We start from the raw sequence: 21,170 nt of genomic DNA, 5'->3' as shown, positions 1-21,170 counted from the left end.
GGTGCATTTAAAGATTAAATATATAACAATTTAGAAATAAACTTTAGCCGACGAATATTTACGACTAACGAACGAATTGTTTTGGTAGTAAAAAAATACATTATTAAAGCATCTTACGATAATACTTTAAATAAAGTTGCTTGTTTCTCCCAATTACATGGGATGTTTGGTGTTTGTAATATTTTCATATTGAAAATTATGCTTATCTTTTCTACTTAAACATTTCATACGACATTTAGGATTATTTTGGATTCATTGTTTCGACGTAGCAAAACATATGTGTATGTACACTTGTATGTATATGCGGAATACGCTGATCAAACAAAAAACAAAAAACAACAATGCAATCAAAAGAAAATGCACAGAAACCAAAGATTGTGCATAATTAACAACATAATATGACAATTAACGATTAAAAGTGATCAATAACAATAGATGGATGAATTAATAACAGAAATAAAACAGGGACGAAAGATACCAAAGGGACAGTCAAACTCATAAATCTAAAACTAACTGACAACGCCATGGCTAAAAATGAAGAAAACAAACATATAAACAATAGTACACATGACACAACATAGAAAACTAAAGAATAAACAACACGAACCCCACCAAAATCTAGGGCTGATATCAGGTGCTCCGGATGTTTCATCGCCTTTTTGTGCATTTTTCCTTTGATTTTTTTGGTGATAATTTTCATATATTAATGCTTCTCGCTTGAGTTGGAAAATTATCGCTGGAAACTAAGCATGCACGTGGCGTTGCTAACGGAATTGACATGAAATTGACAACGTCGTCATAGGTAAAATAGCAATAAAAAGATGATCATTATTCATCTCAACTCGATTGCCTTTCTAGATTTCGCCATCCCGGCTCAAGCGAGAAAATCCATCACGTTGAGATGATTACCGATAATTTATAATTAAGATTTCAAATAATATCCAAGAAAAATATCCATCAAAGACCTTTTGCCGAGAATGTACCAAAACTGGAGGCAATGTAAGACCTTTAGTAATGAACAAAACATATAAATTAGAATAAGTTTAAATTAAAAAGTCCAGAAATGACAAAATGTGTAACAAATTAAAAAAAAACAACAAAAAAAACAAACAACGTTTGTATATGATAAACCTACAGAAAAAAAACCCACCGACTTACATGCATGATACTGCCTCGATGATTCGACAGGTACAGTATTGCATGTAGTCTTCAATATTTCACGAGACAATTTAGACCACCGTACATGATGTTTTATCTCAATTGTATATAAAATGTATTGGTCGATTCTCTTTCTTTCCTGATAAATTATTCACATGTGCATCCAAAAATGCAAATTTAAAATAGTTTATTTATGTGGCGTTATGGTGGAAGGAATATAAAGAATATGTCTACGATTAACATGAAAAATCATCGAAAGAAGTTGAAAAAAAAGTTTACTCATCTCTTACCAATTTAATAGTACTTGTAGTTAATGAAATATTTGTCAGACAATTTTGACTCATTGATAAATCATGTTTTATTTTTCATAAAGATCATATCAATTGGTGTAAAATATCGCAAACATTATCAGATACAAATGACCTTGTGAAATTCAGAAACGTTAGTAACGAAAGGGTTGAGGCACAAAAGTGCTTCAACACCCCCATGATATAACCATGCATAAGGTACAAATGATATTTTTTTACAAAATACAAAGATCAAATTTACGCAATGCTTACGAATGTTATAAAGAAGGAAAACATAGCAGTTTGCACAATGTGCTTTGTACTAATAAAAGTACAAATGAAATTTATCCTTGTGTTTATATCTTTAAATATTGTTAAAAACTAATCATTTGTCTTTAGTCGGTTTTGGGGTGTATTCATCTGTGTATGTGATGAACTGAAGAACGAAAATCGAATAAACTACCAGTTAAATAAAGATAATGTGTTATTTTGCTTCTCCTTCAAGCGAAAACTTACAAATGTACCTTAAATACAATGTAGTTATCAAAGGTAACAGGATTATAATTTAATACGTCAGACGCGCGTTTCGTCTACATAAGACTCATCAGTGACGCTCAGATCAAATAGTTGTAAAGCCAAACAAGTCAAAAGTTTAAAGATTTGTTTCCATTGATAGAACATTTCGATATATGCATTCAAACAATTAGTAATATTTTTAATAAAAATGTTCACATTTTTAATCATAATTAATTTACATTTCAAGAAAAATGTAATGATGTACTGTTAGTTGTGCAATTTCAAAAACTTAATTGACAAATAATTCGATTTTATCTTTATTTTATAGTTGGTTATTAAAAGAAACGTTTATATAATTGCAGTTCAACAACATTAACACGTATCAACTGTAACCATCGTATGTGCTTGTCGTTAATCAATACACATTTTGATACATTTCCAATAAAAAAATTAAGTTTTGAAATGTGAACATCCTTTCACTTAAAATAACAATTATATTAGAACCATCAATCGATTTTAAGACTGTCATTGGATGGATAATGGTTACGAAATAAGATGCACTACTCAATTTAAAAAAACCTTTCAATTTAGAAGTGCAGGAGTAGACATTCCTATCGACATTTAAATCGGAGTTACTACTTGTGCATATGGGAAAAGTTGATAACTGCTCTGACGATGTGTCTTTAGAGTTTTTATTTATTCTGCCATGATTTCTGTTTTAACGTTAATGCTTTGTGTTAACATTAGAGAAATTGTCAGTGGTGAAAATAATACCTTTCCACCACCTTGTGAACCTTACAATGGAACCCGTAGAGGTAAGTGAATATTAACTAACAAATGAATTCTTTCGTGAACTTCAAAAATGTTTCTCCTTTTCCAGGCCATTTTATTCAGCTGAAAGAACTATTTTTAGGTCAAAATAAAAACACAAACAATTTCAACGTGAAAAAAATATATAAGCCAGGATATATTTTTTTTAATTTTCTTATAGACATGTACATTATTCACATACCTATTACATTATTTTGGGAAAGCTTTATGGAAGATAAAATCGATAAAATCAGTATCGTCAGAGTCTTAATCTTTAGGAATTGTCAGTTGACAAACAGAAATATAAACGGATATAATATAATAAGCACTGTAATGATAGCCGTACAGAGAGATGCATAGACATTCGCAAAGTCGTGATAAAGAAATTCAGGTTCTATGCCAACAGTTAAAAATGCTATTGGGTTTGTTGTGCTTAAAGTCTTTTATTCACACCGTAATAATAACAATTCTAGTGTCAAATCCTTGACTTTAACGTGATAATTTCAACCCTTTACTTATGTTTTATGCCAATATTTTTGTCAGCACCATAAAAGAATGTTGATTTGAGAGCCACTGCTATTAATGGATGAAAAATGTACCAAAGGAACAACTGTCAATGAAACAGGCCAAATTTTCACAGATCCGAAATTTCCATGGCTACAAAAAGAAGTTATAGTATGCGCATGAGTTCAAATAGAATTATGTTTGTTACAGGAGAATATATATTATATATTTGTCAGTGAATTTGTATAACGAGGGATTATGTAGGATCCCTAAATTTTCAAGGATTTAACATAGTCACTTAAATTATTGGTGATGACATAATCAATGAAAGTAACCAGTGATTTGAAATAACTCACCAGTTTTTTTTCTATTACCGGGTGAAGTGGGCAGATTTTATTTCCTATACATTTATCAAATTTCAAGTTGAAAACGTTTTTCCAATAATATGCTATTTAACTGTGTTGCACAGTATTAACTGATAGGGAAAAAAAGTTTTGAAATGTGAAATGAAAGATGTAGTCCAAATCTATAATTTAATTTGTAAAATTTAATTATATGTTTTAGAGTATGGTGCTGAACCAAAGTTAGGTTTCTATAGGATGACGTATAAAATTCATATTGGGGAACAGTACGTAAAAAAATTAATATATGAATATGTAATGTCTCTCAAAAAGAGGCGTGGTTTGTGAAACAGATGTATTTACAAAGTGTAATTTATATATAATCACTAACGTAACTAGTGATTACACCTATTTTCCTCATGCATGTAGTTTAAAGGTTTGGTTGGGTTGCTTCCTTTATTTATTTAAATGTTTGTTTAAGCATTCAATGACATCATAGAAACTGAAACTCAGCATGTCTGTTGATTAGAATTGTAAAATTTAATTACTTAATTGTATGAGCAAACAGTTATAAAAACAAAGCAATCATGCCGATTAAACCTTCAAACTACATGCATTAGGAAAATAGCTGTACATATAATCCCTCATTAAAGACATTTACTGTATACATGTATTATGTTTTCTTTGCGTTGTTATTTATCCTTTTTGAATATTAGATAATAGGTTTATTGGCTGTTATGAAGCACCTACATATAATGGAGCAGATAGCCAGACACTGTTGATAAGTAATACGACAAGAGAGATGTGTACACAGAAATGTCTGGAGGATGGAAAACCTTTCTCTGGAGTTGAGGTAATTTAGAACAAAACTCATGACACACATGTTTCTATATTTGTAAATAACCTTAAAGTTAGCGGACCTTAAATTCTAAATAAATAGAAAATATTTACGTGTGTATAACGAGTGTTATTTCTGCCCCCCCAAATTCAGCGTTATATATTTATTCCCCCAAAAAATTGTTTAATTTCATTTGTCTTTGAAATTCCATTTTTTCTTTTGGAAAAACCTTTTGCATTTTATCTGATGATTTTGTTTCTTCACGCTTTTCCAAGATATCGATCATATATCTGGAGTATGATAATGATATCAAATAATTATTGCGCTTTTTTTTTCATTTTTCTTGTTCAAACGAACACTTCCCTGCTTGATTAAGATCCCCATTTATTGTTTTTCTTGTTATCAGTTTTGTTTAGAAATCGTAAAAGATGCCGATTTTATTGGTGTTTTTTTTTTATCAAAATGTTCATTCATTCTCCGGGAAAATCTTTAATAGCAATCGACTCATCCGATTACTTTTAATTAGAGTGAGTTCCCCTGCCAATTTTGGGTGACATCAAGAAATATAACGCAATTGTTTTTAATCCACTTCAGTGTTTGTTGTCTCGTGTTTTCCTCTTATAGTTGATGAGTTTCCGTGGGTTTTAGTATGCAACCCGGATTTGTTTTCTTTTATTCGATTTATAATTTTGGAACAGCGGTATACAATTGTTGCCTTTATAGACACTTAGAATCGTTTGTAAGTGAGTGGTTGGTCCATAATCAGGAAACATATGTCGCGGTCAAATATCAAGATAATATCATAATTTGTTTTTACTTTGCTTGGTTGCTATCGCAACTAGTTACTATTTGCTAACTGTAAAAGTTACCGACACAAGGTCTCTGTAAAGTTGTAAGAAACGATTCTACTCATAGAACAAACATATATGTTGAAGTGCTGCGTTTACTTTTTAAAAGGAGTTTCTCCCTGTAGATTGTTTCTCTTTAACTTGCATATACGAGACCTGGTGTGCTTTGATTTCTTGTTTTGAACATGCAAGAACTATTTGTCTTAAGCAAACATCTATTAATTTTGTATTTAAACAAATCACTCTTTAACTTGAAATTTAATAAGATCAAAGTCTGATTTAGCGTTCTAGATTTAGACCATTTCTTATTATAGCTATTCAACTGTACATGATAAAAATATCAAAAGAAAAAAATAAACTAAAATGTAAAAAAAATATGGTAAAAATTCGATACATGAAATTGAAATCAATCGGATAAGTTAATTTCACTTACATACTTGTATGGGGTTTCAGTATTCGAATTTGAAAGGTCAACAGGCATTCACATTGCTGAAGAATCATTTGTTTAAGTCTATTTTCATGCAAAACTAAAAAAAAACGATTTTAAAAATAAAGTACGTGTGGTATGACAACGGAAATGACACTACTACATAAACCAGAAGTTGGAATTTTAAAGTCTTATATTGTTTTGTATTTTATGTGACCAAACATAGAAAACGTTTACTTTTTGGAAACTAGCGATAATGTAAGCTAATATAAGGACGAAGTTCTCATTTACAATGGAAAAAGCAATAAAAATCAAAAGAATAATCAATGAAACTATAAATATTCGTATGATTTTATAATGAATCGACTCATAGTGTTTTCAATAATGAATCTGATACCCAAATATTGATAAGCCAACGCTGTTTAAAATTATTGATCAGTTAATTTCACTTACATACTTGTATGGGGTTTCTTTATTCGAATTTGAAAGGTCAACAGGCATTCACATTGCTGAAGAATCATTTGTTTAAGTCTATTTTCATGCAAAACTAAAAAAAAACGATTTTAAAAATAAAGTACATGGGTATGACAACGGAAATGACACTACTACATAAACCAGAAGTTGGAATTTTAAAGTCTTATATTGTTTTGTATTTTATGTGACCAAACATAGAAAACGTTTACTTTTTGGAAACTAGCGATAATGTAAGCTAATATAAGGACGAAGTTCTCATTTACAATGGAAAAAGCAATAAAAATCAAAAGAATAATCAATGAAACTATAAATATTCGTATGATTTTATAATGAATCGACTCATAGTGTTTTCAATAATGAATCTGATACCCAAATATTGATAAGCCAACGCTGTTTAAAATTATTGATGGCCTTCGTATATTTGACTTAAGTTTAAATTTTACAAAAATCAGTATTTAAATAAATATTTTGTACAGATTTCATCCTTTCTCATAGATAATGCCTGTCTTATATGACACCAGGTGTCTGTTTAAAAGAAACACGAGTGGTATGATATCTCCCTCATTTCATCAAAAGTACATAATAAAAATAATAATTATAATTATAAAATAATGTAATAACAACGGAAGAGACCTTTTTTTTTTTTTTTTTTTTTTTTTTTTAAATCGGATGAAAAACTATCTCCCTTATTTCAAGTCAAACTATATAGTAAACAATCTTGTAACGTTAAATAAAACTGACTTAGTATATAACTGTTAACAAACTGTTTATTTAACGCATCAATGTAAATATAACGAAATGTGATGAGACTGTTATTTTAGTGAGAGGGTAAGCGCTATAAAACTAGGTTTAATCCACCATTTTCTACATTTGAAAATGCCTGTACAATGTCAGGACTATGACAGTTTTTGTCCATTCGTTTTTGAAACGTTTTGTTATTTGATTTTGCCATGTGATTATGTATTTTCCGAATGGATTTTCCTCTAAGTTCAGTATTTTTGTGATTTTACTTTTTTGTACTTACGACTATTGTTCATTCACAAAAATGCATCTGCTATTCTTAAGTTCATATTTATTTTTAAATGGTTCATATGTTGAAGTTCACATTTATTTTAAAATGTTCTATATGTTTAAGTTCACGTTTATTTAAATATGTTCTATATGTTTAATTCTAGATATATCTTGATATGTATTTTATGTTTCAAATTTATTGTTTAAAGATGCATTACAAATGTATGTTTATCACCACATTTATTTCAAAATATTCTACATGTTCACGTCACATTTATTATTTAAAGATGTTTTACGAATGCATATGCTAAAGTTCATATTCATTTTTTAAATGTTCTATATTTTAAATAAAAATTTACTATAAGATATTCGATATGTTTAATTTCACATACATTTTAAAAGAGGGACGAAAGATACCAAAGGAACAGTCAAACTCATAAATCTAAAACAAACTGACAATGCCGTGGCTAAAAATGAAAAAGACAAACAGAAAAACAATAGTACATATGATACAACATAGAAAATTAAAGAATAAACAACATTTTAAGATAATCTACATATTTAAGTTTACATTCATTTTATTTAGGGAGACGACATATGTAGATGTAGTGATTCTATTGAAATGTTGGAGGCATATGATCTGGTGATAAGAACATCGAATTATGTACCAAAATGTGATGATCACAGAACGTCGTCTTTGTATCATTCAGGTACGGTGGGCTTAATGTGTTGTGGAAGGCCGTACAGTGACCTATAGTCGTTAATGTCTGTGTCATTTTGGTCTCTTGTGGACAGTGTCTCTTTTACCACATCTTCTTTCTTATATTAACTCCAAAAAGGCTATTACTTAGCACTGAATGTAAAATGTATTCAATAACAAATAATAACTGCATTAAATCATCTTTTAAGTTCTGGTTGTATATTAGTGGACTTATTATTAAATCCCTCAGAGTTTAGTGTTTCGTGGTTTTAAATTTTATCATGTTGTTTACTCAACGGTTCTTAAAGATAGTTGAAGAATAGTACCACAACATACAGTCTAGAACAACTACATTATTTCATAACATAATTTCATATGCAAATCAATTAAAACTTATTCGACTACAAAGTTCCAAAATTGACAAATTGTGTTTTATACATTCAACTAAACGTTGACTAGAATCAAATATTTATTTATTTATTGTTAGGGAATTAGATATTTTATACTTTTTAACCTTGCCTGATATTAAACATGATTGGTACATTTTTACCAAAAAACAACCCCACACAACCAGTTAATTAAAAAATATAACCAAAGCCAGTTTTCGGATACAATATATCTTCACTTTAAATTGTGTGTGTGAATAAAACATGCATAATCTTATTATTTACCATCAATATAACTGCATTTTTTCAATATTTATATTTCGTAAAACTGCTGTTATGATGAATTAAAAAAAAATGTATTTACAGATTATGTTTTGAATGTGACCCTCTGTGGGTATCCAGGATTTGAAATAATGCGGTCTTGTGCCGGTCTAACTGAGACCAGTCAGTGTATACAGTTCTGTCGAAATTTCACAGCCTTTGTTATGATGCATGATGATGATATGGTAAGTGCAGAAGCGTTGAATACATTATTGTTATACTTATAATGTCCTGGAGGTAATTGTTTAAAGATAAATCTCCATTAAATCATCGATTAACAAGGGTGTGCTTACAAAGTAGAAACGCATATAAAAATATTCAAAATTCAGCAAAATATTTGTAAAATTACAATTAATAGTACCCCAAATTTTGTCAATCACTGGCTCAGAGCGTTCGGTATGACGATTATTCTAGAAGAATATATGTTACACATGAAAACGATACATTTTACTGTGATGTATACGTGCTATATTAGCACATGATATGACTAGTTTCAGAAAGAAAAAAAACATGGTATCAACAGCAAAGAGTCATCTGTTAGTTAGTAGCACCCAAGATTATTAAATGTTTAAAAATCGAAATCTATCGTATACATTTATTTTATTTACCTTTATTTATTAATCTATTTGGCGGCATTTGTATCAAGGTTATGGTTGTCTTTCTAAAACTGTTTAAAATCTCACGCCTTCTTTATTTTATATTTACATTGTGTCAGATTAAATTTATTCGTTCAGTGTATGTTCTCTTGTGTTAATATGACGTATATCATTATTTGTTCTTTTAAAATTTTCTAGATTTTTATTCTTCTTATTTTGTTATGATTATATAAAACATTTTCTAGATGGCATGTGCCTGTTCAAATGAAGACATGGAAAGTCTCACAATGCCAGCAACTAACGACTTTAATCGAGCCTGCTCTCAAAAAGCAATCGGAGCATGTAAGTAAGATGTGAAAAGGCGGTAGTTAAAAATTTAATAATTTAATTTTCATTGATCAGAATAAACTGAACATTGAAATTGACTAGATAGGTCTGACTATACCAGCCGATTATACTAAGCTGGTTTGTGACGTAGAATCAGGCATTTGCACCGACAACGACATGTACAAATACAATACTTACAATTGAGAACGCAAGACGTGTCTACATAAGATAAAAACGAAACATCAACGAAAACAACCCAAACTAAAACGCAATATATATAACTAAAGATTTGACAACCCAAACCTTCTGGAGTAATCAGTTCCTTTTCCACCAGTAGTACCCATCGTGCTATTTATTATAAACATATATTTGGTTATGTCACAATCTTTTTAAAAGATTTGTACAGAAAAGCCAGATGTAGATTTATAATGTAAGGTTAGTTATTTAGTACCTAAACAAATATATTTGCAACATTGCAACTTATGGTTGTGGACTTGGCAGTACTAGCCAGTATATTTAATAATTTCCAGGTTTTACCTTTCACGGATGTTACAGTCCGTTTCCTAATCATACCATTGGCTTTGTAAGCGCAAATCTAACGACTGAATACTGTGTGGAGTATTGCTTGTACATTGGTCGGGACTTTGCAGGAATAGAAGTAAGTTAATTAATTAATAACATTTATGAACTTTAAACGCATGACAAAACGCTGCTCTTTAACTTGTTCTATTGTTAATAACTCATCTGCAGATAATCCCTACACTCAGTTAAGGAATGACTGTAAGATTTGTTCTGCCTATGAAGAAATAACATAAAAAATGTGGTGCATACTCAATAATACGCGTAGCGTGTTATTTTAAAGTGTGCACCACATTTTTTAAAATTTATTTTGAAAAGACAGAAAAATATTACAGTTATTTTTTATAATTCAATTATAAAATCCTGTTTAATCCGGAGTAAACCATGAAAAAACGACTACATTTTGTCTATAAGCTGATAACCACAACAACGTAAGCCAGTCAGAAGACATCCAAAATTAAATTATTTTCTTATAAACAACATTTGACAGATCCTGAAAATAATGGAACACGAACTACATAACTAAAACGTATTTTATCTATTTAAGTTTAAATTAATTAACATATATCGTTTCCTTGTGCCAATGCCTGAGCAAAGGCAAATGGTATAAAAAGACAGTAATGTGGATTTTTATACAAGGGAAAACAATTGCGCTTTGACCAGGTTATTTGTATCTGTTCTACTTAGATCGATGGGGTTACTTATGTTAGCATCTTATGAAAAATGATAATAATTGAATTATTCATTGCTAATAAGATATCGTCAAATAAGAAACTGTCCCAAGTTAGGGAGAGGGTTGGGATCCCTCTAACATGTTTAACCCCGCCACATTATTTATGTATGTGCCTGTCCCAAGTCAGGAGCCTGTTATTCAGTGGTTGTCAATTGTTTATGTGTTACATATTTGTCTTTCGTTCATTTTTTTACATAAATAAGGCCGTTAGTTTTCATGTTTGAATTGTTTTACATTGTCTTATCGGGGCCTTTTATAGCTGACTATGCGGTATGGGCTTTGCTCATTGTTGAAGGCCGTACGGTGACCTATAGTTGTTAATGTTTGTGTCATTTTGTCTTTTGTGGATAGTTGTCTCATTGGCAATCATACCACATTTTCTTTTTTTGTATAAAGTATGTAGAGGAAGATGGTCAGATTTTTTATTGTACAACAAGCCAAGATCTGTGTACCGTTAGCTTTTTCTACAAAAAATGGACGACAGATCTCGGTGTTGTAACCCCAGTATTGTCTTACATCATGGTTAACTCATTTTGACCGGGAACAATATAAAACGTTTTTCTTGTGTTCTTGGTGTAGTCTCTTAACAATATCCGAGGTTCTAAGCCACACAAACATGATTGGCGTTGCTCAAATATAACATACATTATCTGCTTGATATCTCGAAAAGTGGATATGACCTGTTAAAAAATGATGAGAAAATTAAGAAATGCTAAGATCTGCATTGCGTCAAAATTTTCCTTTCATGATTTTCACAACTATTTGATCTTATCTTGAAATCACCAAGCTAGGGCAAGAGTTGAAATTGGAAGAAATGGTTTCTGCTAGACCATCTTAAAATATTGCCAATATGTTGAAATTATATGAATTTCCTAGAAAATTTGTGGCGGCTGTAAAACGTTATTTTAACAGGATGTTTAACAGTGTGCCAAACTTATTGTTACGACAAATAGATTTTTTCATAGAAAAATTATTGTTTAAGATTCCACAAAGACTTTCTAGACTCAAGTTAACTCTTCAACCGAACTCACAGATTTTTTGGATTCCTTGTTATTAATAACTCTGTATTGCTGGAATCAGGAAAACGCAATAAGGGAAAGCTTAGAAATTGTACCAGCCGTTCAAATAATATATTTGTTTTATATGTTTACCAGCCGAATATCAAATATCTATTGGTTTATTATAACCCAAACATTAAATATAAGCCTTTTTACTTCAGCATGGTAACTATTGTCGATGTGATACGAATTTTACATTATTCGGAGACCATGGTTTCGAACACCCATTGCCATCAGGATGTGAAGGTACAACAAGTGCAACATTACATTTTAAAGGTAATTCTGATTTTAACCATTTAACATATTGACATTTGTTAAGAGGACCAGTTTGTTACAAATGTATAATATATGGGTGATCAGAGGTTGTAGTTTGAATAATAAATTAAGATGGAACACATTTATTTTCATATTACTTCAGATTTGTTTATGAAGAGAATACATCCTTAAACGAAAGAGATGTGCAAATGTACGAATACATAAAGCAATTTTATAGTTGCGTAATAGATGCAGGTTATATGTAATGAATCAATTCACCAGATAATACAGCAGAATTATATACATGAAGAACGAAGGACAAAAAATACAAATTAACGAATATGTTTTATTTCAAAATATTTTTTACCACAACAAGAAATTACCTGCATTTTCAGTTTAAACCTAAAATGCAAGTAAGATTAAGATAAATGTTATATCAGCTATGAAATTTTAATGAATTTTGCAGTCAAAACATGTTATTAAAAATTGAACTACATCTCGATTTGGAAAAAAGCCTAACACGTTCTTTTAAAAATTTCTCATGACAATTGAATGCCAAAGAATTATGTACGAAATAGTAATAGGTAAACTGGCAAAATTACCTAATTGTCAGGAAACGTACAAACCGCAAGTGTTTGATCAAATGGAAAAATCATGTTCAAACAAGTTAAACGAATTCAAAAACAACTGTCATATTCCTGACTTGGTGTAGGCATTTCCTTATGTAGAAAAAGGTAGATTAAACTTAATTCTATAGCTAGCCCAACATTTTATTTGTTTGACAGTCGCATAGAAATCCATTATATTGACAAAAATGAGTAAGCAAAACAAACAGACATAACTGGTAAAATTGTCACAAAAGTGGTACAGCAGTCAACATTGTGTTATAATCTTAATCACTATAAACTAAAAAACATAAATAAGAAAAACAAAATGACACTCGATAGACAAAGTGTATGAGCAAAAATCAGATAACCATAGCACAATAACATAATAGCTAATTTAGTATCTTCAATTATTACATTGGTTGCAATGAATTACATTGATTTCCCAGTGAGATAAAAACCGATAATGTCACATGTGAAATAAACGTGGTTATTTCACTCTCTGACGTCATACAACAATAGGCGTTGTAAAGACGTCGATAACGTCGAAACAAACAGCGTAGGAAAAAAATATAGTTCCTTACATTTTCTACATTAATTTCATAAAAAAAAGCAATTTGACAATGTAACAAAGTATAACTTATCGCCGTATTTGAATATCAAAAATAAGACAACTTGTGACCGAACGCCGCTATGGATAAAACTCGTGCAGCGCACTCGTTTAATCCATGCGTCGTTCGGTCACGCGTTGTCTTATTTTTTTATATTCAAATACGGCTATTAGTTATACTATAAGTATCACACACAGATTACTAATAAAGTAAGTACAAACATAGTATTATTTAGCAATCACGCCGTATGTTTTTATGGACAGTCAGCCACATCTGAAATTGTTTTGCAAGTTATATGTTTTTTTCCTTTTGAGAATTTAGCAAATCTTTGGTATAACCTGTTCAACTGCTATTTAAAGCTCAAAGTATTTTATTCATCATTGTCTATTGTGACCGTTTTTTGCTATAACCAGATCTGTATATGTTGCTGTATTGATGTTTAATTTACAAATATCACAATTATTCTTTATTTTTACCATTATATGCTTAGATTTAATTATTTAAAATCAGCTCCTTTTTAGAACACGAACGACACTTTGTTGCGTGCACGTAGTATGTACTCAACTTATAAAGTTCACATCGCTTATAACAATTTATATCAACAGGTGGCCATATAATTCATAATGTCAACGCTTGTGGAAATAATACTTCAATGACGTGCGATGGTGTTGATGTAATAACAAACTGTTCAGATCATTGTCAAAAGTTTAGTAGCAAGGACCCGGTTCCTGCATCGATTCAAACGGTAAGAAACATATTCAAACCTGTCTGTTGCTTGCTGGTTGTCGAGTCCGTGATCGGCTATGAGTTGAAGGCCGTACTTCGAACTACAATGTCTTACTTTTTTATAAATTTGGACCTGGTTTGGGAGTTTCCTCATTGACATTCATACCACATCTTCTTATATCTAAGAATGAAACTTTTTCAAGTTTTTACTTTCAAAATCACAAACTCGACCACAGATTTTGATCCATTTATATGTTTTATACAAGTAATAAGATTTAAAAGTACTATTTTGACTATTTGTTTATATTGAAAATTATTAATGGGAAAATACTTTTCCATATGTTATACTAAATTTGATTATGTATAGTACTTGATACAATTAGCATGTTTCGTCCACTTGAATTTGCTGAATCAATTCCGACCCATAAATGACAAACTATGAACAGTTTATCTTTTAAAAAAAAACGTTTGAAACTTTTTTATTGATAAAAATCATTGAAATGTGTCAAATACTATCAAGAATAAAGAGTTTTCGGTTTTCGGTATTATTTGGAATGGAGACAAAAAAAAACATACACTACAAAAGTCAAAAAGTCTGAAAAGACCAGTTTTTGTCTGAATTTGCATGAATTTTTACTCGACATTCTTAATTTGTCTGAATAATTTAAAAAAATTCTTGACATAGTATTAATTTGTCTAATAAGGTTCTTGATTTTTCTTGACAAATGTCTTGACAGTATCAACATTGTCTTAAAATTTCTCGACACTTCCTGTTTCATCTGATAAGAGTCTTAATTAGTCTTGACCAATTCTTGATTGTCTTAAATTTGTCTCGATCTGTCTTGACATTCTTAATAATGTCTGAATATGTCTTGACATATTATTGACATTCTAAACAATGTCTGAATATGTCTCGACACATTCTTGACAGTCTGAAATATGTCTTGACACTATCGCAACAGTATAAATTTTGCCCGAAATGTGTACTGACTTATTATGCACTGTTTATGACATTATATTGCTGTTATATACTCCTTTTTATTATGGCTAAACTAAACTTTAAGAATCAAGAATTAATTTGGTATAGTAAGATACCTTTTTGTGTTTCAAAGTTGGAATACCCTGAATAATCCCCCATGTTGTTTAATTTTAATTCTTTTTTATTAAACGTTGTATTAATTGTTTTCACTTGGAATATATATAAGTCGAAGTTACTGACAAATAGCATTTAGATGTTTGCGAATCGCAAAACTGCCAGTCAAATTTACTTTACTAAAATAGGTACCTAGGAATGGTCAACTGATAAGTAGTATGACTGCTTACAGGTAAATCAGTAATTTCTATTTGACAGTTGCGTGTATTCTGAGGTGTGGAAAACCTTAACTTTATGGGAAACATCCTGTCCATGTGTAATACTTAATAAAAATGTCCAACAGATGCCATTACACAATGTTTTCTTCTGTTAATTGAATGATTTGTATATCATTATGATTTGCTATTTATTTAAACCACATGTTTGTACAATAGTTATTCACCATATTGACATTGAATATTATGAATGTAGAATGAAATGTGTCTACAATATGATTAATTAAAAAGATTTAGGAATCCAAATTTGTATTTTTTTAAATCCCACATTTTAATTGTTTTATATTAACACACGCACATTTAAATTATTTTATACATTAGATTTCATAGCCATATTTGAATTTGTAAAAATATTTAGATACCCAAATTTTCATTTATTTTACATGCCCAACTTTCAGATTTGTTGTAAGAAGGGTAACTTAAAACAACAGTATATTATGTAAAAAGAAATAAAGATTAAAGTTATATTATGAATATTGATAATGATTTGTTAAACTCAGAACTGTTAAGTAAATTTAAAACACAATTCAAAATGTTTAGAATATGTCAAGCCATACTGAGAAAAAATAAGAATGTCGAGAATATGTCAAGAAATTTCAAGACAGTATTTAAATGTCAAGAATTTGTCAAGAAATTTTAAGACCTTATTCTGAATGTCGAGAGTATGTCGAGTAAATTTCATACAAATTTGATATAAATGAGAATTTGTCAAGAACAATTACGACACAAGTCATACTTTTGGAGAATGTCGAGTAAAAGTTCATGCAAATCAAGACAGAAACTGGTCTTTTCAGACTTTTTGACTTTTGTAGTGATAGTAACAGTACATTTGGTAAATATTGCTACATCATGAATTAGATTCAGAACAAACCTTTCAAGCTACATCGAGTAATATAAGTACAGTTTCAAAATACGTATTCAGACACTACGTAGAATGTTTCGTCTTAAATATTTCATCATTGTTGGTGAAACAGATAAAAAGAGGTGCACAAATCCTAAATTTATGGAGAGCCTTAAATTTCTAGTGTAAAACCATTCAAACAGTTAAATCAACGGTCTAATCTATATAAAAAACGAGAAACGACAAACATGTATAAATTACATAAACAAACGACAATTACTATACATCAGATTCCTGACTTAGGACATTTGCGGCGGGATTAAACGTTTAAATGGTACCAACACTCCTCCCTTTTTCTGAAGCAATAGTATAACATCACAACAAAGAAAAACACACGATAAAATATCAATTGGAAGGCTTAACTCATTAAAAAAGTAAATTAACACACTATGAACGAATAATGTATTAATATTAATTTGACATTGTAGCCAGGAAAAGACATATGTGGCTGTTCAGAAGATGAAAAAATTCCTGAAGAAATTGTTCCAACTCAAGATACAGAAAATTGCACACACCTAATAATGAAATTTTGTAAGTACACGACAATGTTTCCTTCAAATCATGTAGAAAAAAATGAGTGACAAAAATACTGCAGTACAAGGTAGTGTAAATATTGCAATAATGTATAAATGTATACTTATAGTAAGAAAGGTAGGTAACAGTCAAACACTGATATATAATACTGAATGATCTTTTTTTTTATTAAGAATTCAGGGCAAACAGAGTTAAGTAAACTATATATTAATTTCAACTTCATATGTAGATAGTTTAATACTAAAAAAATTCAATGCGTTAAACAATGATCCTATAAAAGTTATCCTTATTTTTGTATTCAAGTATTTATATTGGATTTAGGAGAGCAATTTGTTAACGTACAGTTGTTAGTTATAGTTGTCAAATCAGGAAATAAGGTATAAAACAACTTACTTCAGTTAAAATATACCGAGAAGTCAATGACTTTATAATTATCCACAAGTTCGTGTCTTCATTTTTAGATGCGATAAATTATATAAAACCAACGAACAGTCAAATCAACATTTAAAATACGTTTTTTGGTTATCCTGTGTAAAAACAATATCCAGTCCCAGAGATGTTTTTTTCATTACAGAACATGCTACGTCGATTTGGTTTTTGCTGAATAATTGTATCAATCGTGTAAATCATAGTATAAATATCGCCAATATATACTTTTGACATCAATTTCAGAAAAAATGTTATACAAGTTGTATGCTTGAGAGCGCTTATCTGTTTCTGGCAAAACATTTAGACCACAGTGCTTTTCAACTTTATACTTTATTTTGTCCTTTAAACCTTTTTATCCGAGCGTTACTGATGAGTCTTCTGAAGACAAAACGCGCGTCTGGCGCGAATACAAAATTTCTATTTTGGTACTATGCTAAGTTTATTTACAATGCAATTATCTATATTATTTAAAATTCCATACGTCAAACTCTCATAAATCATGATTGCATGTTTTGGAGAAGATATTTCGATGTTTTAACATTCCTAATCTCATTGACACCACTAGTTGAATTTTATCAGACAAATATGAAGCAGACAACTATTTTTCAACACCATTTTGCAAATCTGTTTAAAGTTAAACAGAATGCTTACAGTAATTATCATAGAAAGTGAGACATACATCGAACTAAAGCAACTCAAAGCAATTTTTATTCAAATGAAAAATATTTTTTTTAAATTTAATGTTTATTAGAACATTACAATTTAAATGTAAGTAATTAACTGAAAGAAGAGAGACAACTGAATTTGCCTTGAAAATTGACTATTTACTTTTGTTAAATACAGGTATAGAGTAACTTTAATATGTGCTTACAATGTATATTAAATGCAATCCATAGTGTTATGAAATTATGAAAGATATATTGAGATTTTTTCGTCCGTTTGCTCGTTTATTTATCCGTATAAAGGCTTTATATCAAGGAATATATCTATACAACTAAAATAAATTGTCAGTTCAGGATCATTGAAGATGGTTTTAGAGTAGTTTTGCTTAGTTCACACTACATTTAGTCATGGATTAAGGTCTAAATCTAAGCAACTTTATATCAAAGAAAAATAATAAAACGTGTGGGTGTGTGCATCATATTTACCTACAAATATTCAGATTAAAATTATATCTCCTTTTCTTTCATTTAACCTAAGAAAAAAAAAGTTTTTTATTCGTTTAAATTCAAAAAATATATCGAAAAGATAATAAATGATACAACTATGGGGAAGGATTTGCTATAGTTTTGAAAGAGACTATATCTTTAATATAATATTGTATGGCCCAGCAACTAAAAGTTGAGGGGCATACTGTTGCACCTCTGTCCGTCCGTACGTCATGCTGTCCGTCCTCCCGTCCGTCCCATTATGAGTATATCGTTATCCCTCAGAACGCCTCCTACAGTTTGAATCCTAAGACGTTTTCATTTTGCTGTATGTTTCTACATATATTGAAGGTATGCATGCGGTCAGGGTTTATTAGTATTTGCTCTTTTTGGAAAGAGTTGATCTGCGTCAGTTAATGGAGTATTAACATGCATAAGAGAAGCATGCTCCCATTCTCACCTTTGTGTATATTAAAATACTTGTAACATTTTGCATCTGCGGGGTCATCTATTGTGTCTGCAGACACAATCATATTACTTATGAGTCTTTTGTAGACGACACGCGCGTCTGGCGTATATACAAAATTTAATCCTTGTATATATAATGAGTTGATATCAAAGCAAGTCCTACATTGACTTTTTTATTATACAGTTACTTCAGAGTGTTGTACGGGGGCATCACTTTGTCTAGTTTAAAATATTGTTTTTCTATACGAAAAGTATATATGATTTCTATCTTTCACAGATCAATTCACAAGATGGTACTTGCGTAACACCGAAACCAGCGCAGGAACAACATTTTCCAATATTTTCACCACTTTTACTGAAGAGATAACTGAATCGACAACAACAAAAACAGAGGAAGAAACGACGTTATCCTCTGAAACTACACAAGACAGTCATTTTACTACAATAGCCATTGAATATGGTACTGAAATAATAACGGAATCAACTGAACATTTTTCTAACTCGAGCTTTTCTACCGTGGATAACGTTCTGAGATCAACCGAGTTGCAACAACAGGAGAGTTCAAGTGCAGAACCTGTTTGTCATTGTCCTTGTTCCTCGGTGTCTTCTAAATGGGATTTTCTTAACGGTTTAAATCTGACTAAGAAAGAACTCGAAGTTTACTTGAAAGAGGAACTAGCTAACCTACGAGGAAATTTAACAATTGATCGAAAAGGCACCTCCGCTTTTAAGAACACTAAGATATCTGCATCAGACAGTCGTCCATCATCGGCTGCTGTAGGTGCACTTGGTATAATACTCTTAACGGTTATCTTCGGTCTTATCATAATATCTGATATTTTGTCCTTCTTCAGAAGTCGATCATGGACCCCTGGTAGAAAGGAGCCTTAAAGATCATTCGTTTTACGTATTGCATCATCAGTGGCGATATTTGTTTCTTCGGTATTGTCAATTGAACTGCTTGTTGATATCTTCCATATGCTTTTCATTAGAATGCAGATATTGAGGATTTTTCTTATTTTTGTTTATATGGTGGTGCCATTGATTTGAGAATTGTAATTGTAAATCATAATTTTTTTTTATGTACGTTGTTTTATTACCTTTTGTTATTCCACTGATTTCAATCATAAATGTTTGTTTTGGAGATAAAAAAAAAACGACGCTACACTTTCATGTGCAAGTTCGGAACCTCCGAAATAGCTTTTTTTTAATGGATATTATATATAGAACCTTGGGGGTTTATAGCAAAAACGTGACCCCCTTATAACACTTTTGTACAATTTACACCAACGTCTCAACAAAGACATTTGATTTTCTTTAATTATGTTTGTTTTGCAAGTATGGTTGTTAAAATAAAATAAAAAATACATTGCTTTACCATTTTCAAATAGTTTTCATGTATTCTATATAATTATATTATGATACATATAATGAAATCTGCAGTAATTAAACGCAGGAATCATATGAAATTAAGGGGTCAGACCACCTATCAAGTATCCCTATCTGTTCAACCACATTTTTCAATTTTCACAGCTTTCTAAATATTTTACATTAAGTTTATCTTCATTGAAACCAGGTATATCCTGAATGTACATTTATCTCTCTACATACAAATGTTCAATCTATGTTTAAAATCTTCTAAGAAAAAATTGCCATCGGGAAAATAACTGGCCTAAAGAATACCCCCTTGTTTTCTGGAAATCTTAAATAAATATACCATGTATTGTAGCGCATTAACCCTGAATTATTAATGCAAACTCCTAGACAAGTGAATTTTGGCTCAAAAAGGTCAACTTATAATTCAGTTTCACCAAAAGTTTAATTTCTGCAAATTTGTTGGTTATTTTGAGTAAACAATGACATCAAAACACGATTTTGTGTCAGAGTAGGGCTTCTTTTACATAGTTCTAAATTAGAAGGAGTAATTGATGGTCTTACACCTAAATTATATATAATTTCTGTGAGGCACAGCTCAGAAAATATTCTCATTTTTTTGTGTTTAACACAGCTGCTACCTTTGAACGAGATTGTTTTCCCAACGGTGTTGCCAAGAACATTACTGAAGAATCAGAAATTTTTAACATTTGCACGAGATGCAGAAACAAATAGCAGAGTTCATGTTAGTATTACGACTGTGTCGAGACCTCTGATGATATGATGTAAGTTCCCGGGGGTATCTATCAATAGCCAGGTAGTTCAGTAATGCGTTAC

The 21,170-nt window shown here is 30.4% G+C and overlaps 1 protein-coding gene across 1 annotated transcript; it reads left to right on the top strand.

Moving 5' to 3' along the window:
* The first annotated feature begins 2,497 nt into the window (after window positions 1-2,497).
* On the top strand, window positions 2,498-20,341 carry LOC134709678 (uncharacterized). The gene is made up of 10 exons (XM_063569826.1): window positions 2,498-2,776; window positions 4,333-4,469; window positions 7,801-7,924; window positions 8,667-8,806; window positions 9,463-9,559; window positions 10,075-10,202; window positions 12,076-12,190; window positions 13,991-14,130; window positions 16,809-16,911; window positions 19,237-20,341. The coding sequence occupies exons 1-10, from the start codon at window positions 2,668-2,670 to the stop codon at window positions 19,848-19,850; spliced, it is 1,707 nt and encodes a 568-aa protein (XP_063425896.1). The 5' UTR covers window positions 2,498-2,667; the 3' UTR covers window positions 19,851-20,341.
* The last annotated feature ends 829 nt before the right edge of the window (window positions 20,342-21,170 follow it).

This window comes from Mytilus trossulus, chromosome 3 (assembly GCF_036588685.1).
Source record: "Mytilus trossulus isolate FHL-02 chromosome 3, PNRI_Mtr1.1.1.hap1, whole genome shotgun sequence".
Taxonomy (NCBI): domain Eukaryota; kingdom Metazoa; phylum Mollusca; class Bivalvia; order Mytilida; family Mytilidae; genus Mytilus; species Mytilus trossulus.
The sequence above is the reverse complement of the archived record's forward strand: the minus strand, read 5'-3'. Positions and strand labels throughout refer to the sequence as shown.

What these genes read in the sequence shown, in the direction of transcription:
- LOC134709678 (XM_063569826.1), top strand. Translation starts at nt 2,668, where the DNA reads ATGATTTCTGTTTTAACGTTAATGCTTTGTGTTAACATTAGAGAAATT. An exon ending in TCAAAAAGCAATCGGAGCAT is followed by an intron (nt 9,560 to 10,074) that starts GTAAGTAAGATG and finishes AATAATTTCCAG; the next exon opens with GTTTTACCTTTCACGGATGT. An exon ending in TGCAACATTACATTTTAAAG is followed by an intron (nt 12,191 to 13,990) that starts GTAATTCTGATT and finishes TTATATCAACAG; the next exon opens with GTGGCCATATAATTCATAAT.